The 25759-nt window shown below is 40.5% G+C and overlaps 1 protein-coding gene across 2 annotated transcripts in view; it reads left to right on the top strand.

The window, feature by feature from the left end:
• Positions 1 to 25759, top strand: part of tent2 (terminal nucleotidyltransferase 2) — an 87495-nt gene that overhangs the window by 39795 nt on the left and 21941 nt on the right. For both annotated transcript variants that reach the window (XR_011964257.1, XM_072596137.1), the window contains exons 10-12: positions 7970 to 8098; positions 13265 to 13308; positions 14463 to 14599. Coding sequence is in view for 1 of the 2 variants with exons in the window: in XM_072596137.1 (XP_072452238.1) it covers positions 7970 to 8098; positions 13265 to 13308; positions 14463 to 14599 (310 nt within the window). In the remaining variant the exon portion in view is untranslated. The remainder of the gene's footprint in view (positions 1 to 7969; positions 8099 to 13264; positions 13309 to 14462; positions 14600 to 25759) is intronic.

Here is a 25759-nt window from a genome sequence, read left to right as displayed (position 1 = left end):
GTTGCTTTCTCAAAGAATTCGATCAAATTTGTAAAGCATGACCTTCTCTTGGCAAAGCCATGCTGACTATCCCTAACAAGTCCATGCCTTTCTAAGTGATCATTTTTCCAGTCTCTCAGTATTGATTCTAACAATTTGCCCACCACTGAAGTAAGATTAAGTGGCCTATAATTGTTTGGCATTTACATTGTAACTTTTTAAAACAACAGAACCATATTTGTATGCCTCCAGTCCTCCAGCCCTCACCTGTTGAGTAAAGATTGGAAAATAATTCTCAGAGCATCTGCTATTTCTTCTTTCACCTTTTTTCAATATCCTAGGGAACAATCCATCTGGCCCTGGCGACATATCTATTTTCAAGGATTCCAACTTCTCTAACATTTCCTCTCTTTTATAGAGTCATAGAGATGTACAGCATGGAAACAGATCCTTCGGTCCAACCTGTCCATGCCGGCCCGATGTCTCAACCCAATCTAGTCCCACCTGCCAGCACCCGGCCCATATCCCTCCAAACCCTTCCTATTCGTATACTGATCCAAATGCCTCTTAAATGTTGCAATTGTACCAGCCTCCACCACGTCCTCTGGCAGCTCATTCCATACACGTACCACCCTCTGTGTGAAAAAGTTACCCCCTAGGTCTCTTTTATATCTTTCCCCTCTTACCCTAATCCTATGCCCTCTAATTTTGGACTCCCTGACCCAGGGAAAAGACTTTGTCTATTTATCCTATCCATGCCCCACATAATTTTGTAAACCTCTATAAGGTCACCCCTCAGTCTCCGACACCGCAGGGAAAACAGCCCAGCCTATTCAATCTCTCGCTATAGCTCAAATCCTCCAACCCTGGCAACATCCTTGTAGATCTTTTCTGAACCTTTTCAAGTTTCACAACATCTTTCCGATAGGAAGGAGACCAGAATTGCACGCAATATTCCAACAGTGGCCTTACCAATGTCCTGTATAGCCACAATATGACCTCCCAACTCCTGTATTCAATACTCTGACCAATAAAAGAAAGCATACCAAACACCACCTTCACTATCCTATCTTGTTATGATTAATTTGACCAATACTTCACACTGCTCCTCTTGGATTACTATATTCACATAATCTTTTTTCCTTTGTGAATGAGAGAGACACAAATTTATTTAAAATGTTTCCCTCTGCACCTTCACACCAGTTCCCTCCTTCATCTCTGGTAAGTCCAGCATTTTCCTTAACTCTCCTTTTACTCTTTATATATTGGCAAAACATATTTGGGTTTTCTTTTGCCTTGCTTGCTAACATTCATTCATGATTCCTGAAGAAGGGCTTATGCCCGAAACGTCGATTCTCCTGCTCCTCGGATGCTGCCTGACCTACTGTGCTTTTCCAGCAACACATTTTCAGCTCTGATCTCCAGCATCTGCAGTCCCCACTTTCTCCTAATACTCATTCATGCCCTTTTTAGATTTCCTTATTTATTTTATTTTATTGATCCCTGTACTTTCTATAATCCTCCTCCTGGTTAAAGCTATCATAAGCTTTCTTTTTCTGGTTAATCTTGCCCTGTATTTTTTGTCTGACCTTGAGGGTCTAGATTTGGTAGTACCATGCTTTATTCTGGACTGGACATGTCTGCTTTGTGCCTGAAGGAACTCCCTTAGTGCCTCCCATTGGTTTACTACTGATTCTTTTTTTTCTTTAGTAGTTCTGTCTTGTCCACCTAGGCCAAATCACTTCTCAGTTTTGTGAAATTACATTCCCCACCTCCCCCCAAAAAAGGATGAAAGCTTTTACAGCTGATTTATCCCTATTCTTTTCCACAATAATACTAAATCTAACCGAACTGTGATCATTATCCCTGATATGATCATGGTCACTCAGTGTCACTTCATCCATTAATCCATCTTCATTTTCCAAAACTTAAATCCAAAATTGTGTCTCCTCTCGTTGGGCTTGTCATGTATTGTTTAAACAATTTTCCTGGATGTAGTACATGAATTTTTCACCCTCAATGCTACTTGTATTGTTTGAAACCCTGTTGATGTTGGGATAGTTAAAGTATCTTGCTATAGTTGTCCTCTTACGTCCACATATACGTTCTTTCCTTGATAGATTTCTTTTTATTTTAAACTTTTGTTCTCAATCTTGCCCGTTCTTGATCACTAAACCTCCACAGATCTCTGGGGCAGAGAATTCCAAAGATTCACCACCATCCAAATGAAGAAATTGCTCCTCATCTGAGTTCTAAATTGCCTACCCCTTACTTTCTAGCTCTGATTTCTGTTTATAGAGTCCCAGCGAACATATCCTTTCTGAATCTTCCTGTCGATCTCTAAGATTTTTCAACATCTGCAGGAGGTCACCTCTCGACTCTGGAGTTCAGAACAATCAATTTAATTTTTCCTTGTAGGGCAACCTCTCCATCCTAGGAATAATTCCATAAAAAAGAAACATACAAAATTCATCACTTTTACTACAGAAAAAAAAACCTTAGGTGTTCACAAAGTGGGAGCCCACCATGGAACTGCTTGTTAGTGCAGTATGCAAGGAAACAATTAACACTGAATTTAATTCAGAATTCCAGCCCAAGAAGCTATTGCTTGAGGTTCCTGCGTTGTGTAAAGCCTGCCGAAGTGTGTGTGCAGTCGGAAGTGCCCTTGTTTTTGAAATTGGTATACTGGGAAACATTCAACGATGGAAGAGCGTATTGCAGGCACATCTGGGTGACGAGCAATTGCTTTTGAAGATGTGCTTTTGACTGCTTGACTATAAATCCCTAACTTAGAACTCAATTTGTCTGCCTTGGAATTCACTTACCGTTATCTGCACTTCCCTGCTATCAAACTATACTGTTGCATAAAAGCAGCTCTTGCAGCTCTACTTGCACCTCTAATAAAGGAAAAGATCGAGCTGCCCTCTGTTGAAAACCACTCCAAACATGTGAGCACTAGTGGCTCAGCCATTTACAGTAGGTTGTTGCTGATATCTGCAGCCTCTAAAATAGGATCATCTTTCCAGTGGACCAAATGGCCACAATTACCAAGGGTCATCAAAGTGGCAACAATCCAACTTCCTGGAGTTTAGCACTTCCCAAGAGCTTGGAGTGGAGTGTAAGAAATAAGATCTTGTGGACAGAACAGGAGGACTGGTTTTGTGGAGGATGTCTGTGAAAAGTGTGTTTGAGATAGTATGACTCATGCTGGCTGTTAAGATGAGAAATTAGGGAGGCCCTGCGAGGAATGACTGACTGACTGACTGAAACTACAGATGCAGTTACTGTATTGTCCAAGTAGTCTTCGAACTACCTGGGTCATTTCTCCAAATTCAAGAGACCACTTTCTGGCTGCTGACCTCCTCAATTACTTCACAGCACTGGAAAGCAACTCTTAATTCCAGTCCCTCACATCCAGTAAGGAAAATCTTGGGAAAGACTCCAAGACAAAGTGGAGGAGCAGCCTTACCATGTCTCCTTTCTATTCCTATGACTGGTTTCTTATGCTTAGTTGATGCACAATTCATTGTGATTCCTGCCAAATTCCTATTAGTTAGAAATTCTTCCTTTTTTACAGATTAGGCATGTCACCCTGCCAGTTCCCTGTAATTGATCAAGTCACCTGGAAGTAAGGTGTAAATGATGCTGCTACTCAATAGAGCCACACAGCAAACTGCTTAATTGGTGAACAGTTCCCTGACCTGCTAACCCAATGCCCCCTAATTGCAGGTCTGTTGACGTTTTCAAATGAATGGAAGTTCTTTGAGAAAGTAGGTTTCACAGACCTTTTTAAATTTATACAGATCCAGTTACTATCCTGAAACCATTGGTACTTCTCTTTGCTGGTTTACCAGGCAGACTCATCGGAATATTTAAAATATATGTTTAAAATTCGCCAGAATTCTCAAAGGAGCTTCAGTCACATGCTGTCTATCAATAAGGTAGCGAATGAACTTCTAGCTCTGTTCCTCTGCAATCTAGTTATGGAAGCTTTCAGAAGTTTGGTCATTTTATCTGTCTTGTGATCTGTGGCAGCTATCTTAAAGTTCAGCAAAGTCAAATTTTTGAAACAAAGAATACCAGAGGAGACTGCATCGGGAGCAACGGATACAACCTCTACATTGGGGAGACTGGACGCCTCCTAGCAGAGTGCTTTAGGGAACATCTCTGGGACACCCGCACCAATCAGCCTCACTGCCCTGTGGCCCAACATTTCAACTTCCCCTCCCACTCTGCCGAGGACACGGAGGTCCTGGGCCTCCTTCACCACTGCTTCCTCACCACCAGACGCCTGGAGGAAGAACGCCTCATCTTCCGCCTCGGAACACTTCAACTCTATGGCATCAATGTGGACTTCAATAGTTTCCTCACTTCCCCTTCCCCCCCCACCTCACCCCAGTTCCAAATTTCCAGCTCAGCACTGTCCCCATGACTTGTCCTACCTGTCTATCTTCTTATCCACTTATCCACTTCACCCTCCTCCCTAATTTATCACCTTCATCCCCTCCCCCACTCACCTATTGTACTCTATGCTACTTTCTCCCCACACCCACCCTCCTCTCGCATATCTCTCCACCCTTCAGGCTCTCTGCCTGTATTCCTGATGAAGGGCTTTTTCCCGAAACGTCAATTTTACTGCTCCTCAGATGCTGCCTGAACTGCTGTGCTTTTCCAGCACCACTCTAATCTAGACTCTGGTTTCCAGCATCTGTTGGTTTCCAGTCGTTGTTTTTATCTATGTTGTTCTAAATCCTACCAATTAACATGAGTAAATCAGCCTGGAACTAAATTATTCCCATCTCTGTTTAAGAGCACCCCCTCCAAACTGCATTGGTCACATCTCCTCCAGAACTGATCTCAAGTGATTCCTGGAATCTCGTACCTTTCCTCTTGTGACAACTCTCCAGATACACATTGATCTGCTTTATCTTCCTCTTTCTAAATTTGTGTGTGGCACCAGAAGTAATTCAGAAATTTACTTTTGCATTCCTGCCTGCTAACTTTATATCTAGCTCCCTAAATTTTGACTGCAATTATGCATCCTTTATTAGCAAACTCATAGAGAACCACTAATGTTCAGAAAACTTTGAATATCCAGAACTTGAACATCTTGAACTGCAGCATCTGGGACCAGGCCAAAGAGCCACAGCTCTTTGGAATTCACTTTCTCCTCCATGTGAACTAGCTTTTCTCCAAGATAAAACAAAATTCATTGGTATCCATCTATTAACACTCCAGCACTTCAAAACCTCATAACTGTGGACTTTCACAACTTTCTTCCTAATATGACACTATGAGCATGGCTCTGGCTGCACTCCGCTGAAGTGATGAACCATCACTTTCACTAGTATGCAGGACTTTACATTCATTGGAGAGTGAGATGCACTTGGTGTCTCCTGGACAAACCTGTCTCTCTTCCTGCATTCATTTAAGCTGCAGGGCAACTATTATCTATAGGCATACTATCCAGAGCACACTGAACTCTGTTCAAGTACAAAAATCCAGAACTCATGTTGCTACAGCTGATGATATTCCGAGCATTTGTAGTTATCCAGGATAAAGGAACAAATGAGACTGGAGTTGCCCTTCGAGGCCTTTTGCTATCAGATGACAAAGTGAACTACATAAAACAGAACTCACCAGCTACTCATTTATCTTTTTCTGCTTTCATTTAGACATAGGTAGCTGAAATAAATTGAATACATAAGCCTTAATGTCAAGTTTTGATATGTATTTCCTTCAGAAGCATAAAAAAATTTTGTAAAAATAGTCAATTAACTCATGACTTCATGTTGCAGTTGTTTATTCCCCACCTTCACTTCAGTGATCCTAACCCTCTCAGCATCACTCTCACTTCACTGATCCTAACCTCCTTCCAAGTCCGCTTAATATTGATTCTGACACACTGCACACTCCTGCGAATATGCTCCACAGTGATCCTGACCTGCCACATGCACCCCTCAGTCTGCTTTAGTGATCCTGACCATTTTCAGAGGGAATGGATTATTATCTGCAAAGGTGCAAAATGTAGAGTTTTGGGAAGAGGGATATAGGGTGTGTCACTAGGAAATTTGTTGCTCTGGAGAGTGAGCACAGGCTCAATGGGTTGGTTGGCTTCCTGTGCTCTAACTTTCTTTGATTAGTTAACTAATGTCCTGAAAGAATGACTGAAAAATGTTAACTTGTAACAAAAAGCCACCTGATGTACGAAGATTCTTTCCTGTCCCCAGCCTGACCTATATTGAAGGAGTTCTCGTCAGAGGTGTTATTAAAATCTGGGAATGATGGGAGAACGTCTGCATGGTCGGTAATTGTGGTGGTTTGTCAGGCTGCTTGAAAACACTTCACCTCTGAATCTACAAATTATTCTCAATGTTACTGTTGGTAGAATTCTGATGTGCATTATTTGGCCTCAGTGCTTAGCCACAAAATAAATGTGTTTGCTGTTCAGAAGAATTTTTAAACACACTCAGAGGCGCTGTGTCAATGCTATTCTTTGAAATGCTCCAATAATTTCTCAGGTTTTGTTCAATGATTTGGTTGCGTCCTTAGGGGAGTTAGCCCTTTTGTTTCAAACTTAAATTTGTGCATAATTAGAAACACTAACGATAAGGGCGTATTTTTGAATCAATAATACTTTTGTGTTCAAAGTATCTCTGAACCCAGGTTCTTTGGGAAGTGAAATTTTTAACTGATTTCTGATAAAATAGTACAGTAACAAACTTCTAGCCTCTTGAAATCACCTGATTTGTGCAAAACTTTTGTAAATACTTCTATTCCTATTTACTTTGGCTTAAATTCTGTTGAAAAACTTTCAGTTTTATTGTGTGGACGTGTTAAATGATTTGGCATGGATTCTGCACAAGTATACCTCTTGGAATTGTAGTTTTGAGCAATGCTGTATATTTTTTTGCAATATTTGCAATTATTTATTAGTATCCTCCACTGGAGGTCAGTGTTGTTCCCTTGAACGATTTTTTTTGTGCCAGATAACTGCAGTTATTGATATTTCATTTTTCCATTCTACATCAGTATATTTTGTCTACTTTCGAATTATGAAGAATGTAACCATTTAATACATTTTTCAGAGCGCTCTGTCATATTTTTGACCTGTATGTGAAATTCCATTCAAAATGAACAGCAACCATGTCACTAAAATTATATTTTAAATGACATGCCTTGCTGTTGATGCACTTTCTGTGAGATGCACAAAGCATCAGTGCAGCCATAGGCTTTTACCTCTGTGCATATGTTTTATTCTTGAGTGATTTTGAATTAATTTAAAACTCTAGGTCTACTTGTTTTCTGTTTCACTGGCTTAGTCACAAAGGTGGGTAACTTAATGTGTTAGATATATATGTATAATATATATATATATTCAGAATATTCTGATTTTATATTCATGGATTTCAGCTGTTTCATTTGTAAGTTAGCCTATCTGTAATCATTTTAATTGGTGATGCATTGGATAATTAATTGAAATTGAAACATTTTGAAGCTATACATCTCAGGAAATTAAGTATGTACAGCGTAGGAGCAGACCATTTGGCCCAATAGGTTTATTAATTTAAGTACCCATATAGATTTCTCTGGGAAAAGTATTTTGTGATACAGTATGAGTATTTTAAGACATGACACCAAGTAAGTGTAGACTACTTGAGTAAAAAGATAACTTGCATTAGATTTTCACCTCTGGTGTTTTTATTAAATATTGTTTGACTTTGTAGACTAACTGATAAACATTATTTGCTGCGATTCGTTAACAAATTCAGTTCCTGTGTCATGTGACTACCAGAGTAGTAATATAAGTGAGACACGCTTTCTCATCCACCAATTCTTAGTTTTCTGAATCCTACATAGGAATGCAAATTATATTTTGCGGAAAATTGGAAACTAAAACCAGTTAGAGTTGGCTTGTCATTGACTGCTTAAATATTCAGTTGCTCTCCTCATAAGCACTCCTGAAGTAGTTATTGTTTCTTTTATGCAGTTGAGAGTCGTGTCCGTCCTCTTGTGCTGGTTGTGAAAAAGTGGGCCCGCTACCATGGAATCAATGATGCTAGTCGTGGCACATTGAGTAGTTACTCTTTGGTTCTGATGGTGTTACACTACCTACAAAGTAAGTCTATGTGATATTTACATAATTTTCTATTTTTTTACAGCCCCTCCCTAAAACTATATATGTATATGTTTGTAACTGCTTCAATGACATTGAGAAAGCCTGTGGTGACTTATAGACCTTGACACGATAAAACTTTTATGCTTGATTTTTTTTTATCCACAGCAAGACTTTACAAAATTCTCCCTGATTGTTACTTAAATTTATGTAGTGGAACTCCCAACTTAACCCAGACCCAGTTTGGGGAGCTCAGAGGCATGAAATGGGAATTGCAGGTAACTTTGAATGGGGGACCTTCTGTAAGGTGACCCCTCATCCTCCTCCACTCCAGGGAAAATAGCGCCAGCTTATTCAGTTTCTCCCTGTAGCTCAAACCCTCTAATCCTGGCAGCATGCTTGTAAATCTTCTCTGAAATCTTTCAAATCTCGCAACATTTTTCCTACAATAGGGAGACCAGAATTGAACAACAATAATCACAACTCAGGAGGCAGAAGGGAACATGGAAATTGGCAAATTACAATTACAAGGAAAGTGCTGTGAAGAATTTTAGGAAATTGCAAACTGACAGATCCAGATGGATTCCACTTTTGGAACCTAAAAGAAGTTGCTATCGGGTATTGGTGCTTCTGTGTTAATTTTCCAGAAGTCCCTTGATCCAAGAAAGATTCTATCAGACTGGAAAGTAGCAAATATAACCTCTGCTCTCAAGAAAGGAGGGAGGCATAAAACAACAAACTATAGGCCAGCCAGCTTGATGTGTGATATCTGGTAAAGTATTAGAATTGATTGTTGAAGAAGTTAAAGGTGCACACTTCAGAAAAATTCACGGTAATTGGAAACGCAACATGATTTTATCAAAGGTAAATTACGTTTAACCAAGTTATTGGAGAACTTTGAAGGAATAACATGTTATGGATAAAATGGAGCCTATAGACATTGTTAGATTTTCAGAAGGCATTTGATAAGGTGCCACATTTGTTGTGAAGAATAAAAATATGGTAAATGGAGTAGCATATTAACATGGATAGAAGATTGGTCAGCTGGCAGAATACAAAATGCATAAGTGAGTCTTTGCTTGATTGGTAGGATATAATGAGTAATGCCCTGCAAGGGTCTGTTCTGAGGGCTTCCCTTTTCTGCATTGAGGAGCAAGTAAAGATATGTTGTCTAAATTCATAGACCATACCAAGATAAATAGGAAAGTACATTGTGAGGAAAGAATAAGAAAGTTGCAGATAGGTATTAATATGTTATGAGAGCAGGCAAAAGAATAATACAGGTACACAATCCTTTATCCAAACTGCTTGTGACCAGCTGGTTTTCAGAATTCGGAACTTTTTGAATTTTGGAATAAGTGACTGTACAGTGAAATTTTTAAAAAATCCTGCCGAACACCAGACTCCGCATAAGAAACAGGCCCTAAAACAGAATTGAGGCCTGCCAGTGCTCGGCGATGCACCAAACTCTTTCCGGCCACCGCCACATCGCATTTGAGTGACAAGCAATGAGTGGGTGTGGAGTTCGGTTAACTGTTTTCACGCCAAACAACCTTGTTAATGAGATAAAACTTCACAAAAAAAACTTTGGATTTTGGAGCTTTTCAGATTTTGGAATTTCGGATAAAGGGTTTTCTACCTGTATATGGAATACGTTGTGGGAAAATGTTCACTTTGACAGCAAATGAAGGAAGTTTGCAGAATTCAGAGGTGCAGATAGACTTGGGTGTTCTGATTCGTGAGCTCAAAAGAGGTTTGTGAGCAATATAGTTTGTAATTAAGACGTCTAATGGATTGCTGTACTTTATTTTGAAAGGAATTGCACACAGCAGTAGGGATGTTTATGCCTCAATTATATAAAACTTTGGTGAGACCACTACTGTGTGGGATTTTGGACTCCTTGTTGAAGAAAGGATGTAAATGTATTGAAGGTGACTCAAGAGGTTTACAAGTTGATACCTAGAATGAGTTGGTTGTCCCATGAGGATATGTTTGATAGGCTAGGCTTGTTTACACTAGTGTTAAGAACAGTAAGGGGTAACTTAATTGAAGATTGTAAGACCTTGGATGTGGAAAGGATGTTTTCTTTTTGTAGGTCAACCCAGACAAGGGGCACTAATTTAAAATTGAGAGTTGCACTTTCAAGGCAGGAATGTGACACTTTTTCTCTATCAGTAGGTTTGGAATGCAGTGGAAATAGGGTAATTAAATATTTTAATGATACGGGTGCATCGATTCTTGTTAAGCAGAGGAATCCATATTTACTGCAGGTCAGTGGAAATTGGAATATGAAACGAATGGATCAAGCGTGGTCTTGGTGAATGGCAGAGCAAGCGTGAGGGCTGAATGGTCTACATCTCCTATTTTGTATGCTCTGTAACCGATCCTAAGCTGCAAGTATCCGTATTAGAGGCTGTGCTATTTACAATTAATTTTCATTAGCTGGTCAAAGTGTCAGAGCACTTGTACCCAAGTTTGCTGATGATATGAAGGAATCCACGAGGACAGAGATTTCAAAGTAATTGTGGTTAAGTGGCAACAAGGTGGCAGATAGGGTGTAATATAGGGATGTATGGAGTTATTTGTTTTGGTAAGAGTAGAAAAGCTGATTTCTTTTTTAAAGTTTGTGAATCTTGTAAATGTTTTGATTCTCGAAAGGATTTTGAGATACTGATACAAGGACACCAGGTTGGCCTGCAAGTGGTACAAGAGCCCTTGTTGCATGATGAAAGGTGTGAGATCTTTGTATGTATGTAATTGTTTGTAAAAGATTGCATTTCAAATTAGTGGCATATGAGTTTTGGTTAATTTTTGTAACAGAAGTTTAAAAAAGAACTGGGTCAGTCTTTCTGGAACCATGATTTTAAAACTATGTCTCCTGGAGTGTCGTTAGCTTATTTATACTGTGGGGTTTTATGGTCATAGAGATTAATTTAACAAAGTGTAGGATGAGCAAGTTTATTTTAACTTTAGTTCAGAAGCTTTTGGGCAATTTGAAGAAGATCTGTCTAGGTTCAGTCGCAAGTAGCAATCTCAAGAAATGAGGAGCAGTTGAGTAAATAAATTACTTTAGTGAAACCAGTTAGTTTGTAAAAGTTCCAGACTGAGAAAGTGTAAATTCTCGATTGTCTGAACAGTTATGCAAAAGGGGCTCACGTCTCGTGGAACTGGACTGAGAAGGAGCAGTTAAGTCAAATCTACAGATTTGACAGGGAAGGAATTATTTGGATTATTGATGAAATATGATATGGTGTTGAGGTGGGATTTTGGTTTTCTCCTTTATTTTGAAATCTTTCAAATTGCGTTATATTTGGATAGCTTGACTCATTTTATTTTTGTTTTTCTTTTCTTTTGTAAGATGCTTCTGTTCTGATCAAATTAAACCTGCAGTTTTGTGTAGTTACATTTATGAAAAATGGCCATTTTAAATTTTAAAAAAGACAAAATTTGATCTATCAGGTTGGATTTTATTCTGGATCTAACTTGTGCGGTGGTAACATCAACTGGGATCACAACAATCGCAAGGCAGTTGGAGTAGAAGATCAAGCAGGTTTCTCTACAGTTATAGAGAGCTTTGATATGAGCACACCTAGGTCTGTAATCCTGGATTGAGTGAAAATTCAGACCTCTGTTTATAAAACAAAGGGGAATTTTCTTTCCTGACGATGTATATATGGCTACACAAGGACCTGGAGCTAGCTTCCATGTCTGACCAAAATAACTTGAGAAAACCTGTCATTGTCTGTTCTCAACAGTCACAGCACTTTGATATTAAAACACACCTGTATGATTGAAAGATGGAAAAAGTAAGGACCCTTTGACCATCTCTCCTATTCCGTAACTGTCGGAATGCTTTGTTTATCTTTACTTTATTTTGAATGGTGAAAGTGATGGCAGTATGTTTCATTAAAAGCATATAATGTATGGCCTGTATGACATTTTAATGACTTAATTGAAATATTTATTTGAAGTTTACATTATGGATATACTGTGATGCGGAGGTGTCAGTGTTGGACTCGGGTGGACAAAGTCAGAAGTCGCATGACACCAAGTTATAGTCACAAAGGTTTATTTGAAATCACACAAGCTTTTGGAGTTCGTAACATTTAAGAGAGGCACTCCTGTTTATTTAGTGTGAATATGCAGTTAGCAGAATTTCCAGTCATGCCATCTGCAACAAGAATTAATGGGGGCAACCTTTTATTCTATGAGGATTCTGTTCCTCCCAAACGATGTAGATGGAAGATTATGATGAAGGTCCTAAGCTTTTATTGTAATTGATTAATGTCAAATATTATAATGCTGTGTTTCTGATTGATACCTCAAAATAACAAGATTTTATCCTTGAGTAAATCCAGTATATCTGCAATGCAGCATTATGAATAACTACAGCTGTTTTTTCCATTGGACAAATGAAATATTTGAAAGTGTTGTTGAATCATACATTTAATTTTGGTTAGAATATCTGTCCTGAATTCTTTCAAATATAAATATTTGGATTTTTTTTATATGCATGAATTTTTCTTCAAAGATTATATGTTAAGTTTTTGCTAACAGTTCTCACTGGGATACATTTCCAAAGATTCTGTGCCCAACATTCATTTTTAAAAAAGGCAATTTAAGAAGTAATGGAACTGACTTGCAATGAATAGAATGTTATTGGATTATTGATAGTGAGCAATAATTAAAGGGTGGGGGCCCTTTTTTAAAAGCTAACAACTGTCTGGGTTGCGTTCTCCATGTTGATTTTATCCAAATCTGGTAACCTGTGCCTTTTTAAAAAAAAAAGTTCATTCATGAGATGCGACTAGCACACGTTAGACTTGTATTAATTAACCCTCCCTCCTTACCCAGAGTGCAGTTAAGAATCAACTGCATTGTCATGGATGTGGATTGACAACTGAGAGTCAGAGTTGAAAAGTGTGGTGCTGGAAAAGCATAACGGGTCCGGTAGGATCCAAGGCACAGGAGAGTTGACGTTTTGGGCATAAGCCCTTCATCAGAAACGAGGGTTATGGGGAAAAAGGCAGAAAAGTGAAGTTAAGATCGCAGTCATATCAGCCATGGTCTAAATGGCAAAGCAGACCGAGTAGGCTGAATAGCTTGTTCCTACATCATTTTTTCTCATGTTCTTGCATTCTCATGTCACTTTTCTTGTTTCTTTTTAAGTTCTACCTGAACCCGTCATTCCATCTCTTCAGAAAGAGCACCCAGTAAGTAACATTCTTCGTTCTATGACTAAAATGATATTAACAGTAAAATGTTTTGAATACTGTTTTTATTGCAAAAAGTATAGTTCAATATCCAGTCAAAGATTTAGTTGTAATTTCTATCCAGTTTTGTTCCGTGCAAATTGCTCATTTCTGGAACATCATTTGTTGCAAAAACTGATGGCTTTTTATTTGAATCCAAGATATTGACCAAAGTTTTGCTCATTTGCAGGATCATCATATATTTTCCTTTTTTGAGAACTTTGAAATCTCATTATCAATGAATTTTTTAGGAAAACAAATGCATTACAAGTTTATTTGTTCATCAGTATGAATGGACTATCCTGAAATGGCCCAAGTTATATTGGGTCAACAAAAAAATTGCAATACCAAAGCAACAGGAGTAAAAATGGATTGAAAAATGTATGGCTAATGGATCCAGTGTTGCTCAGTGTCATTGACTAATGCAAGCATCTTTTTATTGGCACAGTAATTAGTAATCAGTAATTAGGAGCTGTTGTGTTGATGTTCATGTATTCCCTTTGAAGAAGGGATATCTTCATTCTAGGACTTAGCTAACCCTTATTCCTGCCAATGTACTGGTAATTGCTTCTACCTAACCTCTGAGTCTCTATTAAGACTATTCCCTCATAGTAAATACCCAATTAATAGGGTAGAAGGGACTGGCTGTTCTTAACAATATAGCGTCACAGTCATGTTCTAAACCCAGACTGTTTGTAAGCAGTGCCATGGAAGGTGCTTATCGAATTCTAGGTTTCTGAATTGAACCCACAGCTTGATATAACACAGCTAATTTATGCTGATTACACTTGTATTGGAAATGCAAAGAGGAAAATTATGTCTGATGTTATCTGTTAATTTAGGTTTCCTTTCTTTGCATTGGGAGTACTTTAGTCCATTACCTTTGTTACTACTTGTATCAAAAAAATGAGGGGTAACTTGGGATTTTGCAAAGAAACATGTAGAAGATATCTGATAGGATGCCTCTAAGCAGTGTTACCACTTTCATGTTTTAGTATTAACATCACCAAATTTCCATTTTCACATTCTTGTACTTTGTTTTCTTTATATGAATGTTGTATTCAATGATTTAAAAATATATCACTCATTTCAAGAATCAATTTGAATATTTTTAGGAGTGCTTTGAGCCCACTATGCAGCTGCAGTTTGTGCACCGAAGAGGAAGTAACATTACTCCATACCTCTCATTAAATAGCTCAAACCTGGGAGACCTGCTTGTGGGGTTTCTGCGATACTATGCTACAGAATTTGAGTAAGTAGATTTTTTAATAATGTAGAATGGATGTTGATGGCATATTTGGAAGTAATTGGAAAATAGGTATACTTAAAATCTGAGTCTTTTCCTCTCCAAGGAAGACTTTGTGAATACTTAACTTAACCCATCTAGCTAGCAAGAATCTCAATTATGCCTTTGTCATCTTCCGATGCAATATCCCAAAACTCTCAATAGCCAGCCTCCCATCCTTCATCTTTTGTAAACCCCACCCTCCTGAATCGCATTGGCTGCCGACACTTTCAAGTCAAAATGTTCATCTTTCATGGTCTCATTACGTTCTATCGTTGTAGCGTGTAATGGTCCTGTAACTTTCTCCCATTGTATACCCATATCTTTGTGACAGCAAGAGTAACAAAGGTAATGGACTAAAGCGATGTTGGGGAAGTGAGGAAACGTCACAGCTGAAGGCACCATATCAGTGCAAAGTTAACATTCATAACAAATTGCATGCAGTATTAGTACTGGTAGAAATTAATTGCTTAGGTAATCTCTCCCTATTCCATGTTGAAAGCCACTTGAAGCACTAAAGGTGATAAGGATGTGGAATGTACTCTGCATGTGGAAACTAATTGTCTGTGAAGAGTGGCTCGGCAGCACCACTACTGACAGAGCTGGTCAAGTTCTAGAAGATGTACCTATTGGACTGGGTCTGTGGCAGGTGACGAAGGAGCCAACAAATGGAAAAACCTTCTTGACCTTCTCCTCACCAATTTTTGTCTACCACTGATGCATCTGTCTATGAAATATTAATAGAAGTGACGATTGCACTATGTTGTGAAGACTGCATCCCATCTTCACGTCGAGATGACCCACCTTGTGTTATGTTGACTTGGAATAGATCTAGCAACTCGAGACTGGGCATCAGCAGCAGCGGAATTGTACTCCAGTACAATCTGCGTGACCTAGCCAACTTGTCACTCTACCACCAAGCCAGCGAAACAACCCTAGTTCGATGAAGAATACTACAGGTGTGCATGCCAGGAGCAACACCAGGGATACTTAAAAGTAAGGGGTCAGCCTGATGAAGCTGCAACTACTTTTGTGCAAAACAGCATAAGCAGCAAGTGATGGGTAGGGCTAAATGATTCAACAGTCAACAAAACTGCAGTCCTGCTTCGTCCGATCACGAATAGTGGTGGTCAATTAGACAAATCGGAGGCTGAGGAGCATGGAAACAGACCTTTTTGGTCCAACCCGTCCATGCCAACCAGATATCCCAACCCAATCTAGTTCCATCTGCCAGCACCCGGCTCATATCCGTCCAAACCCTTCCTATTCATATACCCAACAAAATGCCTCTTGAATGTTGCAGTTGTACCAGCCTCCACCACTCCTCTGGCAGCTCATTCTATACGTGTACCACCCTCTGCGTGAAAAAGTAGTCCCTTAGGTCTCTTTTATATCGATCCCCTCTCACCCTAAACCTATGCCCTCTAATTCTGGAATCTCTGCCCCCAGGGAAAAGACTTTGTCTATTTACCTTATCTATGCCCCTCATAATTTTGTAAATCTCCATAAGGTCACCCCTCAGCCTCCGACGCTCCAGGGAAAACAGTCCCAGCCTGTTCAGCCTCTCCCTATAGCTCAAATCCTCCAACCCTGGCAACATCCTTGTAAATCTTTTCTGAACCCTTTCAAGTTTCACAACATCTCTCAGATAGGAAGGAGATCAGAATTGCACGCAATGTTCCAACAGTGGCCTAACCAATGACCTGTACAACCGCAACATGACCTCCCAACTCCTGTACTCAATACTCTCACCAATAAAGGAAAGCATACCAAACGCCGCCTTCACTATCCTATCTACTCCACTTTCAAGGAGCTATGAACCTGCACTCTAAATCTCTTTGTACAGCAACACTTCCTAGGACCTTACCATTAAGTGAATATGTCCTGCTTCAGCCTTATCTTTTGCACTAATGTGCTGAGGTCTTCCATCACTGCGTATGGATATTTGTGGAGCCCCTCTCCCACAAGTTATGGAATCAGATTTATACAGCATGGAAACAGACCTTCGGTCAAACTCATCCACACTGACCAGACATTCCAAATGACCTTGCCCCATTTGCCAGCATTCGGCACATATTCCTCTAAACCTTTCCTATTCATATACCCATCCAGAATGTCTTTTAAGTGTTCTAATTGTACCCACCTCCACCACTTCATCTGACAGCTCATTCCATGCGCACACCACTTCTGTGAAAAAAAAGTTATCCCTCAGGTCCTTTACAAATCTTTCCCCTCTCACTGCAAACCTATGCCCTCTAGTTTTGGACTCGCCAACCCAAGGAAAAAGACCTTGACCATTCACCCTATTAATACTCTTCATGATCTAAAGGTAAGATTCTTTGTAATGTAAATGAGCAGAGAGATCTGTGTCCATGTGCATAGATCCCTGAAAGTTGCCACCCAGGTTGATAGGGTTGTTAAGAAGGCGTATGGTGTGTTAGCCTTTATTGATAGAGGGATTGAGCTTCAGAGCCATGACATCATGCTGCAGCAGTACAAAAGTATGGTGCGGCCGCACTTGGAGCATTGCTTACAGTTCTGATCGCTGCATTAGAGGAAGGGCGTGGTAGCATTGGCAAGGGCGCAGAGGAGATTTACTAGGATGTTGCCTGGCATGGAGGGAAGGGCTTATGAGGAAAGGCTGAGGGACTTGAGACTGTTTTCGTTAGAGGGATGAAGGTTAGAGGTGACTTAATAGAGACATACAAGATGATCAGAGGATTAGGTAGAGTGGACAGTGAGAGTTGTTTCCCCTCAGATGGTGATGGCTAGCACAAGGAGACATAGCTTTAAATTGAGGGGTGATAGATATAAGACAGCTGGCAGAGGTAGTTTTTTTACTCCGTAGTAAGGGCATGGAATGCTCTGCCTGCAACTGTAGTAGATTCACTAACTTTAAGGACATTTAAATGGTCTTTGGATAAGTATATGGATGATAATGGAATAGTGTAGGTGAGATGGGCTTCAGTTTGGTTTCACAGGTTGAGAGCCTGTATTGCACTGTAATGTTCTGTTCTATGGACAGCCATTTTAAGTACTGTGGCTACAATGGCAGGTCAGAGCCAAGGAATCGTGCAGGGAGTAACTTGCCACCTGATTCCCTAAAACCGTCCACAACCTACAAAGCACAAGTCAGGGATGTGATATAACAAAGACTTCCACTTGCCTGAGTATGACTCCAACAACATACAGGAAGCGTGATACCATCCAGAGCAAAGCAACCGACTTGATTAGCACCAAACATTAACTCCCTCCACCACCAGTGCCCAGAGCAGAAGTGTGTACCATTTGAAGGATGCACTGCAGAAATTCACCAAAGGTTCTTAGTTGGTGGGGTTGGGATGGGCTTCAGTCCAACATGAGGTTGAGCTGTAGTGGTGGTGGGAAGAATAGTGTTGAGTAAAGAGAGGAAATGCTGGTGTCCAGAATCTGTCATGAGTTGGGAATTCAAGTTAATAATTGCCCAGGAGTAGATTTTTAATCCTCTGTCTTTTACTGCATGCCTATAAAAGCTGAGTGAGTCATAACCCTCAAATTTTCCTCCTTTTAACTTACTCTTCTTTTGGAGGGCTCCAAGCACAGGAAGAGCCTATTTTAAAATTAAATTTCCTGGGCAGTTCCCATGGAATTGGCATGCTTTGGGGATTCTGTTTGGTTTCAATGTGAAACTCTACTTTCTGCTGCTCCAATGACTATTTGATCATTAGAATATCTTGGTCATAATATTATTAGAGACTAAAAGTGAGGAGAATTTTAGTATTTGCAAAATGACCAAGAAATTAATATTGTATGAGAAAATAAGAGACTAGCAAGAGGCATAAAAACTTTAAGTACATTTCTATATGGAAATAGCTAATGATTAGCACGGGGCAGGTGAAATTATAGTGAGGAGTAAGGAGATGACAGTCACATTAAACAATTTACTTTCTATCTGTCTTCACAGTAGAGAAAACAAAAAATGGGGAATGTGTTCACAAATAAGGCCCTTGAAGAACACATGTTCATAAAGTAAACATTCTGGAGAAGTTAATGGGACAAAGTGATGGTAAACTCATTAAACTAAACAACTAAACTAAGCATCCTATGGTCTTGAGAGAGCTTCAAAGATAGTTACATTTGTTTTTATTTTCCAGAATTCCTTGGCTTCTGGAATAGTTTGCAGGGATTGGAATTTAGCCAACGTAATCCATTGTTTCTGGATTGAGGGGATTGTCCTATGATGCCAGATTGACAGAAGAATAAGAGTTATAATGTAGTCTAAAATTATTGAGCATGGCAGGATAGATGTTAAGAAAACATTTCCCCTTGTTGGACCATCTAGAACATGAGGCCAAAATTCAGAATGAGGAGGGTTTTATTTGTTCTTTCACAATATGTTGCACTATTGCCTAGAGCAGCATTTATTACACATCACTAATTGTCCTTAAGATGGTAATGGTCAGGCACATGTATGAACTGCTGCTATACATGGCTGTTTGGAAGCAAGGTAGGGTGGTGTGCCATGGAGAGGAATTTTCAGGTCATGGTATTTCTAAGTGCTTGCTAGCCCTGTAGTTCTAGGTGGTAGAGATCATGGGTTTAGAAGGTACTGTGGAAGGAGTCTTGATGAGTTGTTGCAGTGTATCTTGTAGGTCAGTGGTCTCCAAACTTTTTAGCATATTTCAACCTTTGAAATTTAAGTGCAACCTAGAATCTACCCTGAAGAAAATTTGGATTAAACCGTTAATTTTTATACCATGTAAATTTAAAAGGTTGTGCCAGTCACGTGAATGGATTTATCAAACTGCAGTGAGAAGCATTCACAATCCTTCTGTCGTTGCTGAATGGTGTCTTCAATCAAAGATTCCACTCATCTTGTTACTGTCGAAGCACCAAGTGACACGCTCTGGAATGCTATTATTTTTATTTGTTCTTAAGGTCCATGAATACAGAGTCAGATGACCTTGTCTTTGCTTCTTTAATTACTTTATCGTGTGTGAAATATTTCTTGTGTTTAGCCAGAAGATAGCAAACCAGAAATAGTGTATCAGGTTTGCTTTCTTTATTTGCTGCTCACCATATGGTCTCTCGTACATTGGAGAAACAAATCACAAACTCTGGCCACTTTATAGAACACCTACATTCTGTCTGCAAAATAGACCGTGAGTTTCCAGTTGCTTGCCACTTCAACACGCCACTGTGTTCTCTGGCCAACGTCTCTGTCTCTGGCTTACTGTAGTGCTCCAGGGAAGCTCCGCGCAAGCTGGAAGACCAGCATATCATTTTCCACTTGGGAACTCTGCAGTCTTCTGGACTTAGTGTTGAATTCAACAATTTTAGGGCTTTAGCACCTTTTCCTGTGCTTTCCCTCGCCCCGCCACACTCCAGGCTTTGTAATTACATGGCTGCTACCACACATTACCTGTTGTCAACCACTAATTGTCCCCATTATTTTTTCCCACAAACTGCTTTATCTGTCCAACTGTTTTTCTGTCTGTTTGGGATCTATCTCCACCTGTCAAAGAACCATACAACATAGGAACACGTCCTTCGGTCCTCCAAGCCTGCGCCAACACATTATGTCCTTCCATACTAAACCAATCTTTAATTACAGGATCCATATCCCTATATTCCCTTCCTATTCATGTATTTGTCCAAGTGTTTCTTGAATGCTGCTATTGTACGTGCTTCCACCACCACCTCTGGCAGCTTATTCCAGGCACTCACTGCTCTTAGTGTGAAAAATGTGCCCCTCAAATCTCTCAAATTTCTCCACACCCACACCTTGAACCTGTGTCCCCTAGTAATTGACCCCTCTATCCTGGGCAAAAGCCTCATACGTTCCCCCTATTCCATGCCATTCGCAATCTTTTAAATTTCTATTACATCACCTTCTCCTGCATTCCAGTGAAAACAAACCCAGTCTGGTCAACCTTTCTTCATACCTAAAATTCCCCATATCAGGCAACACACTCTCTAAAGCATCCACATCCTTTTGGTAGTGTGGTGACCAGAACTGTATGCAATTTTCCAAGGGTTGGCCTAATTTAAAGTTCTATAAAGCTGCAGCATGACTTGTCTGCCCTTCTATTTAATGCCCCTTCCATTGAAGGCAAGCATTGCCATAGGGCGTTTTCACTACCTTATCTACCTGCGATGCCACTTTAAGTGATCTGTGGGCCTGCACACCCAGATCCCTCTGCATATCGATACTCATGAGGGTTCTGCAATTCATTGTAGAACTTCCACCTGTACTTGACCTTCCAAAATGCATCACCTCACATTTGTCCAGATTAAACTCCATCTGCCATTTTTCTACCCATGCCTCCAACTGACTTACATCCTGCTGTATCCTCTGAGAGTCCTCCTCACTATCCGCAACTCTACCAATCTTTATTTTGTCCACAAATGTACCAATCGGACCAGCTACGTTTTCCTCAAAATCATTTATGTAGATCACAAAAAGCAGTGATCCCTGTGGAACACCACTAGTCACATCCCTCCGTTCTGAAAGGCATTCTTCCACAGCTACTCTCTGTCTCCGATGACCAAGCCAGTTCTGTATCCATCTTGTCAACCCATGTGACTTCACCTATGTACCAGTCTACCATCCGGGATCTTGTCAAAGACTTTATTGAAGTTCATGTAGACAACATCACCCACTTTTCCCTAATCAATCATCATCTTCACCTCCTCAGAAAACTTGATCAAGTTAGTGAGGGATGACCTCCCCTGCACAAAACCATGCCACTTATCACTAAGTCCATTAGCTTCTGAATGCGTATAGATCTTGTCCCTGAGAATCTTCTCCAATAATTTCCCTACCACCAATGTGAGGTTCACCGGCCTGTAATTTCCAGGATTATCCCTATTCCCCTTCTTAAACAATGGGGACAACATTGGCTATTCTCCAGTCCTCTGGGACCTCACCTGTGGCCAAAGAGTATACAAAGATGTCTGTCAATACTCCATCAATTTGTTCCCTTGTCTCCCTCCATATTCTGGGATAGATCTCATCAGGACGCAGGACTTACCTATCTTCATACACTTTAAGACAACTAATAGTAACTTGGCTTAGAAATTCAACACTCCCTATCCTGAGACCATGCTTCACCAATTCCTTCTTTTCCATGCATACTGACACAAAGTATTCATTTAGGACCTCATCCACCTATTTTGGCTCCATGCATAGATTCTCTCCTTTGTCCTTGGGTGGGCCAACCTTTTCACTGGCTATCCTCTTGCTTTTTATATATGTATAAAAAAACCTTGGGATTCTCCGTAATCCTGTTTGCTAATGACTTTTCATAACCCCTTTTAGCCTTTCTAATTTCTTGTTTAAGTTCTTTATCATTTACTCCTCCCTCATTTTCTAGCTGTCAGTTCTGAAGGGTCACTGGACCTGAAGCGTTAACTCGGATTTCTCTCCACAGATGCTGTCAGACCTGCTGAGATTTTCCAGCAATTTTGGTTTCTGAAATCATGTTTTACTACAGACCTCCCCTTTTGTTGGTAGTTTAAAAGAAAAGACTATTGAACTTTCAAAATAGCTTCAGCTCGTCAACTTCCTTCATCTGATGCATGCTGTTCAAGTGAAAGCTATCCTTGAACTTATTGTTGTGTGGTTCCAAATTTTTACTCTCTGTATCTTAATTTTTATATTCGTTTTCCATGTCAAAATTGTATGTTTTCAGTTTTTTTTTAGATCATCCATGTTCATCAGTCATCATGATTCATTCACCTTCTAGTTTATGATGTTACTCTGTTGCTGGTCATGCTGTCAGGAGGCCACTGGATCTGTGCCTGTGGAACATTCAGAATGTTACTGGCTGCTTTCAAGTGTGAAGCATGGGAAGTTACTGTTGTTGTTGCAATTTATTTTCAGGGTCCCTGGTCAGCTTGCATTACTCAGCTGAATAACCTCTTATGTTTGCAAGTGTACTGTAAAATACTGGCTTTGCATGAGGTCCCTAGTATATTTCTTCATTGCATTTTACATTGGAAATGTAAACTAATGGTATCCATCCATATTAAACCGAAACGCAATACAGCAAGCTGGCAAAGCCGTAAGAGCATGTAATTCTCTAGCCATGCAGCTTCTGGAAGCGGAAGTCATGTAACGGCACGACAAGTAACACGTGATGAGGGAATGTGGGCAAGTGTTCAGATTGCATATCAGGAGACGCATGAGTCAAGGGAACTCAAGTGGACAGTGAGATCAACCTGTCAGAGTCTTTGCAATTGATGGATTGATTGCAAATCTACGTATTGAAGATTACTGGCTGAGTATAGTGCTAATAGGCCTTATTAGCAGAGGGATTGAAGGTGAACTGTTGCACTTCTGGCAAAGTTGTTCGACTGCAGCTGCAACAATGGCATCTGCCCAACTCTGTGTAAGATTTATCTGCATTGTCCAGGATTTTATAGAGTTTCTTGAGAATCATTTGGAGTTGCACTCATCCAGGTAAATCGAGAAAATCCCATCATACTCCTGACTTGTACCTTATAAATAGTTTTCGGGCTTAGGGGAGTCAGGAATTGAGTTACTTACTGAAGAATTCCTAGATTCTGATTTATTCTTGCAAATGGTATTGATGGAGGATGGTCATTAATTGAAGCAACTGAAGATGTTTTGACCTACGATACTGCTGTGAGAAACTCCTGGGATGTTGTCCTGGGACTGAGATGATTGGGACCCCTTGTCACACCTCCTATCCCTCCAGTCTCTGCATCCAACGTATCATCCCTAAACAACTGAACCCCCAGGTACCTTCTCCTGCAACCTTAAAAGATGCAAAATCTGCCAACACACCACTCCCCTCATTTCAATCCAGGGCCTCAAACAGTCCTTCCAGGTGAGACAGAGGTTCACCTGCCTCTCCTCCAACCTAGTTTACTGTATCCAGTGCTTCTGATGTGTTCTTCTCTACATCGGGGGAACCAAACATAAACTTGGCACACTTCACTGAGTGTCTCAGCCAGGCCCGTAGACACTGACCTGACCTCCCAGTCACCACCTATTTTAATTCCCCTTCCCTTCCCCTTTCTGTCATGACCATCTTTTGGCCTCCTCCATTGCCACAGTGAATCAGACCACAAATTGGAGGAACAACACCTCATCTTCCACCTGGGTAGTCAATAACCCGGAGGGCTCAACATTGAGGTCTCCAATTTCAAGTAATCTTTCTTTCTATTCCCCGATTCCCTTCCCAACTCCTCCTTTCCATTCCTCTGATCCACCCTTCCTTACAGCTGCCAACTGGATTCATTCTTCCAATCAACCACCCACGTCATACCTGTTACCTGTGTTCATCCATCCCTACCTCATTCCTCCCCACTAACCCCCAATTTTATCTGCAGCTCCCCTTACACCCACCCCCAGTCCTGAAGAAGGGTTACACCCAAAACATTGATTTCTTCACCTCCTTTTGCTGCCTGGCCTGCTGTGTCCTTTCAGCCTCCTGTTTCTCTACCTTGAGCAAACATAGCCGCTTTTCTTTGTGCTAAATGAGGCATTAACCAGTGGGGAGTTTTTCCCCAATTCCTGCTGACTAGACCTCTGCTGCAGGGCTCCTTGACAGCACACTCAGTTAAGTGTTTTATTATGTCAAGAACAATTACTCTTATTTCCCTGCTGGAATTCATTCTTTTTGTGCTTGTTGGACCAAGGCTGCAATGAGATTGCAAGCTGAATGGACCTGGCAAAACCAAAACTGAGTGTCAGCGAGCAGGATATTGCTGAGCGAGTGCTACTTCGTAGGAATGTTGTCAGTAATTTTCGTCACTTTGCTTGTGGTGGAGAGTAGACCAGGGCCATAATTTATGGTATATTTGCCCTGCATAACCAACAGTTTTCCACATTGTTGAGAAATGCTAGCATTGTAACTGTACTGGAACTGTACTTAGCTTATCTGGAGGTGCAACGAGTTCTGGAGCACAGGTCTTCAATACATTGCCAGAATATTGTCAGGGCCCATAGCCTTTACAGTATTAAATGGCTTCAGCCTTGTTGTGTTGGGCTTCCTTGTCATTTTGGATGAATGGGATTCCTCAACACTGAGACTGGTGACACTTCTGGTGTCTTCTAATGAGTTGGTTAATTGTCCACCAGTAGTCGCAACTAAAATAGCAGGGTTGCAAGGATAAAATCTGCTCCACTGCTTGTAGGGTCACCCCTGTCTGGTGCATGTTGTTTCTATTGTTAGACATGCATGTACTCCTATGTTATAATTTTACTAGGTTGACCTGGCATTTTTAGGTATTCTTGATCCTGCTGTGGTCTGATGCTCATCTTTGAACCAGGACTAATCCTGCCATTTGACAGTTGCAGTAGAGTGAGGAGTATGCCAGCTGCTAAATCATGGATTCAGATCTTTTTATTTATTCACTCCTGTGTCACTAGCTGGGCCAGCATTCATTGCCCATCCCTAGTTGCCCTTGAGAAGGTGTTGTTGTTCTGCCTCCTTGAACCACTGCAGTCCATGTGCTGTAGGTAGGTCCATAATGCTTCTAGGGAGGGAACTTCAGGGTTTTGACCCAATGACACTGAAAGAAAATGATATTTCCAAGTCAGGATGGTGAGCAACTTCGAGAGGAACTTACAGGTGATGGTATTCCCATAAACCTACTGCCCTTGTCCTCCTAACTGGAAATGATCGTTTGGAAGATGCTGACTAAGGATCTCCGGCAAACATCTCCAGTGCATTTTGTAGATAGTAAACACTGCTGGTACTGAGCATCAGTGGTGGAGGGCGTGAATGTTTGTGTATATGGTGCCAGTCAATTGGGCTACATTATTCCACATGGTGTCAAGTTTCTTGAGGACATTTAAGCTACACTCATCCAGGCGAGTGAGAAGTATTCCATCATGTGACTTGGGTTTTATAGATGGTGGTGAGGCTTTTATGAGTCAGGAGGTCAGTTACTCAAGCAGCAACTACATGGGAATGCAGCCACCTGCAAATTCCTCTCCAAACCATTTACCATTCAGATTTGTTAAAAAAAAAATCACTGTCATTGTTGCTGCGTTAAAATCCTGGAGCTCCCTCTCTAATCGCATGTGTGTGCACATACCCAAATTGAACTGCAGTAGTTCAAGAAGGCAGCTCACCACCATCTTTTAGAGGGCAATTGGGTTGGACAATAAAT

The sequence above is a fragment of the Chiloscyllium punctatum genome, chromosome 2, assembly GCF_047496795.1.
Source record: "Chiloscyllium punctatum isolate Juve2018m chromosome 2, sChiPun1.3, whole genome shotgun sequence".
Taxonomy (NCBI): Eukaryota; Metazoa; Chordata; class Chondrichthyes; order Orectolobiformes; family Hemiscylliidae; genus Chiloscyllium; species Chiloscyllium punctatum.
Note: the sequence above shows the minus strand (reverse complement) of the source record. Positions and strands in the feature narration are given on the sequence as shown.